This window comes from Poromitra crassiceps, assembly GCF_964638095.1.
Source record: "Poromitra crassiceps genome assembly, chromosome: 14".
Classification (NCBI taxonomy): domain Eukaryota; kingdom Metazoa; phylum Chordata; class Actinopteri; order Beryciformes; family Melamphaidae; genus Poromitra; species Poromitra crassiceps.
The window spans coordinates 27,953,358-27,961,553 of NC_139633.1; the positions used below are offsets into that span (position 1 = coordinate 27,953,358).

The 8,196-nt window shown below is 45.2% G+C and overlaps 1 protein-coding gene across 1 annotated transcript in view; it reads left to right on the plus strand.

Moving 5' to 3' along the window:
* ttc27 (tetratricopeptide repeat domain 27) overlaps positions 1-1,419 on the plus strand; it is a 161,702-nt gene extending 160,283 nt beyond the window's left edge. Inside the window, exon 20 of the mRNA XM_083650706.1 lies at positions 467-1,419. Within this exon, the coding sequence (XP_083506832.1) occupies positions 467-592 (126 nt within the window). The 3' untranslated portion in view covers positions 593-1,419. The remainder of the gene's footprint in view (positions 1-466) is intronic.
* The last annotated feature ends 6,777 nt before the right edge of the window (positions 1,420-8,196 follow it).

The window sequence follows — 8,196 nt, forward strand, 5'->3', positions numbered from 1 at the left end:
AGCTGTTCCTTATTGCACAAAGACAATGCAAAACAATGGCAGAAATAGCTTGGCTTTGATTGTGTTTTTACAATAACCAACCGTCATTAATAAATAAGAAGAAAAAAAGCCAAGAATAACGCTTTCACTGCATGCAGAACACCATGGTGTTTAGGACCATGGAGCTCTTAAACCCTATGTAGCTGACATATGTCAGCCAATACTAGAAGCTCCCCTCTAGCTTAAAAACTGGGCTCAACAGACCTTATCAAACATGGCCAAAACAGGCCTACTTATTTTCTGAGCTTGATCATATTTTGCGGCCCACTAGAGGGCGCTCCTGGCCCACGCAGTGGTTGAGAAACCACTGGATGTGTGAAGTACAGTTAGCGAATGAAGCTAAATACTGGAAACGGTGTCATTGGTCTTGTGTCTTTAACAATAGGATGATCATTTCAGCTTTCTTCTCCTTATCTTCTCCTATCAGCAAATGCACACAGACGTGGACACCGGGGAGATCCGCGCCGACCTGAGGGACAGCGTCGTCGAACTGGAGCAGCTAATCACAGAGCTACAGGATCTGAGCGGCGCACTGCGTGGCCAATCGGAATGAGCCCCCCTCGCGGACACGCCCCTTGCTGCGGTGACTCTCCAGTCACGGATACACAGAAGAGATTGACAGACTCTACAGCGCTTCCACTCCTCCGCCTTACACTTGGGAATGCCTACTTTCTTGAATTGAAGTCAAGAGTGAACCCATAGATTTACTTGTGAAGCAAGAGAATAAAATAGGTGAAAGTAACGATGTAATAGTCTGGTTAACCATCCGATCACGTGAACTCACGTTTGTTTCGTTCTGCAGGAGCGTCTGGCCTCCAGCCAGGGATGGGCGTTTTCAGAAATTAGTAAGTGCACAGGCCAATCGGGGACTTGCCTCGTAGTTGACAACGTATAACAATAACCGGCCAATCACGGACGCCGCTGGCAAAATAGTAATGGCTCCTGCCATGGCTGTGCGGCTCGAGCAGTAAGGTCAACAGTCGTGAACTTGGGGTTCTGCAGTTATTGCAGAAATAGACCCAATAACAACAATTAAACAAGAACATGTACCAGCTGAGTTTCTCGGCGGAAAATACATTTTCGCCGTTCTTCCGAGTGGATTTGGATTTGACTGGATCCTACGCTGATTGGCTGAAGGGGTGGTCTGTCAAGGCAAGTACTCCCACCCACTGAAATGACTGTGGCTTGGAGTCCAGACTGATATGTAGAGCGAAACATACTGTAATGTGAGATCATGAATCGGGATGGTTTTAACCAGGCTACAAATATAAAGCCAAAGGTAAAACTTTGTACTTTCTTTTAAATATCAATTATGTATGTGGATATATACACAGTAATATTGTGGCTTAAACGATGATGATGATGATAATTATGATACTTTTTATCCACTTTGGAATAATCATGTAGTAAAACACTTTTTGAAACTAAAAGTTCCTTGCTGTGCGATCTGTTTTTCAATTTCTTTTGCATCTCGAAATGTGCCTTCATTCCTCATGGACTGGGTTTGAGGAAGGTATTGTTTGAGGTGTGAATAGTGGGAATGATTTGTTCATTCAGTATGAATATGAGGCTAAGAAGACCACGGGTGAACCCTACTCTTCTTCTGCAGTGCTGCTGTTAAGACTCACCCTTTAGTCTGTTTACAGCGCAGGCCTTCATGCTCAACTATAAATTGCTGCTCACGTCTTGATTGAATCACTAAGTCCGCCCCTTGTCCCAGCAGAAATCAATCATCAAAGTGTGTAGGAGGAGTGCTGCTGCCTTTCGCTCGCCAGAAGCCGAGCCAGCCTACAGTGCTGCGGTGCACCAGCTCGTGCACTTGGGAACTGGACACCCGAGCCCACACCCGCCCTAGGGGCGACGTGAGGGCGATGTCGCCGCTGCTGTGAAGATGAAAAGTGTGAAAGAATGCGAATGAAAATGTGAAGGGCTGATCCGGAGACGGCGGTCCTGACTTGGACGTTCATCACCGCAGAGGCAGTGGCCCGTGAAAGTGTCATCCTGAGCGAGCGATCACACACACACACACGCACACACACACACACACACACACACACACACACACACACACACCCCCCCGTAGCGAAAAGAAAATTCTCACACGTACTTCTTGTCTGACGTGATGGATCCGTGATGGTCCCTCATCTTCTCGCCTCAAGGCTCTTCCAATCTCTCCTCCCAATATGTTTTCTCACCCAGCGGGGAAATGACCTTGATATTGCTTCATTTTTTTTTTATCTTTGCTCCTTTCTTCTTCTTCTTACGACATCACAGAGGGGATGTTTTCTTTTGCCTGGGTCACTTTGTCACAGCGAGCGGTGCTTCTGCTTTTGAAGGAAAAACCTTTTGTAGCCGGCTGATAAGGATGTAAAAGACATTTTTAAGGGCAGATAGCTGTGTGTGTGTGTGAGACCATGGATGTTATAATGTGGTGGTGTTTTTTTTTTTTTATCATGGATTGAATTGTCAGAACAATGGTGGTCCTTGAGGGGGTTCCAGAGGGTCCCCAGCAAAGTGTGAAACTTCACCAAATCTTCATTTACAATTAAGTTAACACTATTAAAGAGTGTAGAAGAATGACTGTTTTGATCATAGTTTCTCTGTTATCTCCACCTAATACAGATAGTCCTGGAATTCTGGACGAAATCATATAGGCTAGCAGAGTGGTTCCCAACCTTAGGGCCGCGACCCCTAAGTGGGGTCGCCTGAAATCAAATTAAATAAAGATTACACCACACCCAATTTAAAACTAGTGTGATGCACACAACATGTATGGTCACATTTTGTGTTTAATTATTTATGTATTTCTGTGTGAATCAGACTTCATGGGAGACGACTTTAAATCCTAATTCCGACTTCCGCCACCGGAGGGCACCGTGGAGCGCTAGACAAGCTTACGTCCGCCTGCGTGACGAACACCATTAATGTCTCCCGTCTCTGCGTTTCCCTGTTAAAAACAGGTTGGTAACGTACCTTATCCTCATCCCGTACACAGAATGTAGCGGTTGCAATGTTTAGCTTTGTTATTCTGAAGTTTGGTTTCAAATGGGTCGACGGTAATGCATGGTTTAGTTAGTAGGAAACTTCCAGATCTTCTCATTGTCTAAAATGGACGCACGCGGACCTGTTAAAGTAGGCCGTGAGAAAAATGGCGATTGCGTCGTCAGTGTTTTCTTTGTCGTTCCCTTAAAGGAATTTAATTTAAGTTAGAACATCACATGCACCTGGAAAACAAAATAGTGTATAATTGGGGACTCAGTTGTCCCTCTTTGTCTCTCTGCTTTTCCCTGTTAAAAACAGGAATAATTACCTGTTAGGGCACACCCCATGCCGGGGTCAGCTCGCCATTCCGAAGTGTCGGCATTCCGATCATTGACTTCTATGCTTTCGGAGAGGCGGCCCTTTTTATCTCCAAAAAATGTTTCGCCGAGAGGTTAGGTTCTGGGGGAGGTTAGGCTTAGGCGTGGGGGGTGGGAGAGGTTAGGTTTAGGGTTAGGGTCTGGGGGAGGGTTCTTTCGCAATGGCGAGACAGATCTCAATTTTGTCGGAATGCCGGTATTTCGGAGTGCCGACATTTCGGAATGCCGAGGTGTCCCCCCCCCATGCCTGGGACCCGTAACACCGACATCTTCACAGACAAGGATGAGGCCTACACACAGTCTGGTACAGCAGCACAACATCAACACGGTCACCAGTGATCCATTGAGGAATTCCCAGAGGTTTTAGCCTTGTAAATTAAAACAGCCCGCTAAATTATGAGGGACAATACTTTATTCTTAGATTTTGGGTATGTTGCAAGGGGGATCACATTGTCAGGTGATCCTGACAATGACTGATATATTTGTGTTCAGGTCAGGACAACCCTGACTTATTAACTCAAAATCATGCATCATTTTAGAGAATTTCAAGTTAAAGTCCCACCTTAATCCCAGCCATTTTCAAGTACCTTGAAATGGCTTCCTTTCTGAAACTGGAGGTGCTGTAAAAACACATTGCTCCATAAGTTCTGACAATGACTGATAAGGTTGGATTCAGGATGACCCTGCGGCTACACGCTAAGCTAACCCAAAATCAAGCATTTTTACGGCATCATTTTTAGAGAATTTCAAAGTTAAAGCCCCACGTTTTCATGTTGAAATGACTTTAACTCTGAAACGTGTGGGGTGCTTTAAAAACACATTGCTCCATAAATCCTATCTTTATGTGAACCGATCATGCTTACTGCCGTGCATAGTCACCCCCAAAGGCCCATTCTGAGCCAAGAAAATCCTGCTAACTGCAATGCTTCTGGTAGCTTACAGTCAATGTATGGAGGAGGCATGTGATGTGCACAGTTAATGACCCTCCTTTGGAGGTGCAGTGTAGGCCTACAGTATGTGTGTTCTGTTTAATAAACATCTCCCTGTAGCCATGCGGTGTAAGGGGCAGTGTTGGGGGTAACTTATTACAAAAGTAACATATTACATGTAATATATTACTTTTAGCAGTAACTCAGACAATGTAACTCATTACAATACGATTTCAGTAATATACCAGTTACTCTGTCAAGTAACAAGTTACAATTTGAGTTCCTTTTTTTTATCAAAGCACATTTAAATAAAGATACAATCATTTCCTAATGAAATTGTGTGTTTTTATGCAAATAACCACTATAGACCTTGTTCGCTAACCCCGGACAGCGCCATATTGTTGACATACCGTCTTGCAGCTGACAACTGTAGTAACGGCCTTATTGTCGTTTCTGTTCCATTACAAAATAGCGATAGTGATGACAGCAATAAAAACCCCAGAGTTGTTGTTTGTATGCTGCCGTTAATGCCTGTAATAATCAACAAAAGAAAAAACGAGGTGAACAGACTTTGCTGTGAGGAGCTGTCAGAAAGTTTCACCTGTCTCTCCTAACTATCCACACATCTCCTGTGCTGCTGACGTATCCTCCATCTCGCTCCCTTCACGTCTGTGGACGGTAGAGATAGAAACAAACCACGGGGACTTTATTGCTGTCATTACTACAGCCATGCCTAACGCAGGTCACCATCCGAACACAATTGGAACGATACAGGTAACGCTAACGGCGGCTAGCTTCCTATAAACTCTGCTCTTACATACTGTAGGCTGTCACTTAAACGATTTAAACGATTAAACGATTTTTAAACGATTTTCAGACGGCAGCCCGTCTTTATTGTCACACAACACACTACAACACATGCATGCGGCCACTACACACACTCATGCTGATGGTGGCCGGTGAAATATGTCCTCTGCATTTGACCCATCCAGGCTTGTCCTTTCCTCCAGGGGGCAGGCCAGGAGCAGTGGTCGCTTTCTCGTACAGCGCCCGGGGACCAACTTCGGATGTTGTCGTCACTGGTCGGATGACGATGACGATCTGATCTTCTGCATGTTTTTAGTGGGGGGGTTATATACGGAGGAACCCCCTGGGGGAGCACGGGGAGAACATGCAAACTCCACACAGACAGAAAGGCCCTTACGACGAGATACCCCACCTGGGCAGTAGGCACTGAAGATATGGGGGGGAACACACAACCACAGCGCCCACAGTGTCCCAGGCGAGAATCGAACTCAGGACCTTCTGACTGTGAGGCGACAGCTCTACCACTGAGCCACCGTGCCCCTTAAAGCCCACTTAAAGCGGCTGCGCTATGTCAACAACATGGCGGCAGTGGGCGTGCCCGTACGTGAGTGACGTCAATCGAATAAGGTCTATAGATGACAATAACAGAGGAAAAATATAGCCGCAAGCGGCGATGGGCGGGGTTCAAGCCTTGCGCAGATGAAAAAGCTTCTGATTCTGACTAGGACATCCTCCTTGATACAGCTGACAAGTTTCGCGATCATTGGACAAACAGGTGTGGAGTTACATCCTTTTTATGTTAAGCCACGCCCATTTACGGCGTTTATGGCGCCCCCTTTTGGTGGAATTGCACCAAATTTGACACGCATGGTCTGGGATGGTCTCCGAAGACCTCCTGCAAGTTTCGTGAAGATTCCTTCATCGGTAATGAAGTTATGACAATTTAGCTGATAGGCCACGCCCTCTCACAACTTTAACGATCAATATCTCCGAAACTAAAGTAGATTTTCAAAAATGCAAAAAGCACGGTTGTAGAGCTTGCTCCAAAGATGCTTCCTGTCGATTCTAGTGGAAATCGGTCCAACGGTCTAGGAGGAGATGCAAAAAATGTGTTTTCCAAACTTTTCCAAATATCTCAAAAACTTTCCAGGCGGACCTTGAGGAAACTGGGGGGTACTTTGAAGAGCAGGATCACCTGAACATGTGGAAAAAAGTTTTTTGAAAATCGGACCAACGGCGTGGAAGTTATGGCCTTTCAAAGTTTGAAATTTGAACCCCTAATTATAGCGCCCCCATCAGGCCGATTCACAAAATATTTCTGGAGCATCTAGGAACCAACCATATCTGTCAGTGGGCCAAATCTCATGTCTCTCCACTATACCAACTCATGGGAATTTGCAATGAGGAAGAGGGGAAAAGGAAAAATAAACCATAATATAGCTGCAAGCGGCGATGGGCGGGGTTCAAGCCTTGCGCAGATGACAAAGCTTCTGATTCTGACTAGGACATCCTCCTTGATATATCTGACAAGTTTCGCGATCATTGGACAAACAGGTGTGGAGTTACAGCCTTTTTTATGTTAAGCCACGCCCATTTCTGGCGTTTATGGCGCCCCCTTTTGGTCGAATTGCACAAAATTTGACACACATGGTCTAGGATGGTCTCCGAAGACCTCCTGCAAGTTTCGTGAAGATTCCTTAATCGGTCATGAAGTTATGACAATTTAGCTGTGAGGCCACGCCCTCTCACAACTTTAACGATCAATATCTCCGAAACTAAAGTAGATTTTCAAAAATGCAAAAAGCACGGTTGTAGAGCTTGCTCCAAAGATGCTTCCTGTCGATTCTAGTGGAAATCGGTCCAACGGTCTAGGAGGAGATGCAAAAAATGTGTTTTCCAAACTTTTCCAAATATCTCAAAAACTTTCCAGGCGGACCTTGAGGAAACTGGGGGGTACTTTGAAGAGCAGGATCACCTGAACATGTGGAAAAAAGTTTTTTGAAAATCGGACAAACGGCGTGGAAGTTATGGCCTTTCAAAGTTTGAAATTTGAACGCCTAATTATAGCGCCCCCATCAGGCCGATTCGAAAAATATTTCTGGAGCATCTAGGAACCAACCATATCTGTCAGTGGGCCAAATCTCATGTCTCTGCAGTATACCAACTCACGGGAATTTGCAATGAGGCAGAGAGGAAAAGAAAAAATAAACCATACAAGCGGCGATGGGCGGGGTTCAAGCCTTGCACAGATGACAAAGCTTCTGATTCTGACTAGGACATCCTCCTTGATATATCTGACAAGTTTCGCGATCATTGGACAAACAGGTGTGGAGTTACAGCCTTTTTTATGTTAAGCCACGCCCATTTCTGGCGTTTATGGCGCCCCCTTTTGGTGGAATTGCACCAAATTTGACACGCATGGTCTGGGATGGTCTCCGAAGACCTCCTGCAAGTTTGGTGAAGATTCCTTAATCGGTCATGAAGTTATGACAATTTAGCTGTGAGGCCACGCCCCTCTCAACTTTAACGATCAATATCTCCGAAACTAAAGTAGATTTTCAAAAATGCAAAAAGCACGGTTGTAGAGCTTGCTCCAAAGATGCTTCCTGTCGATTCTAGTGGAAATCGGTCCAACGGTCTAGGAGGAGATGCAAAAAATGTGTTTTCCAAACTTTTCCAAATATCTCAAAAACTTTCCAGGCGGACCTTGAGGAAACTGGGGGGTACTTTGAAGAGCAGGTTCACCTGAACATGTGGAAAAAAGTTTTTTGAAAATCGGACAAACGGCGTGGAAGTTATGGCCTTTCAAAGTTTGAAATTTGAACCCCTAATTATAGCGCCCCCATCAGGCCGATTCACAAAATATTTCTGGAGCATCTAGGAACCAACCATATCTGTCAGTGGGCCAAATCTTATGTCTCTGCAGTATACCAACTCACGGGAATTTGCAATGAGGCAGAGAGGAAAAGAAAAAATAAACCATAATATAGCCGCAAGCGGCGATGGGCGGGGTTCAAGCCTTGCGCAGATGACAAAGCTTCTGATTCTGACTAGGACATCCT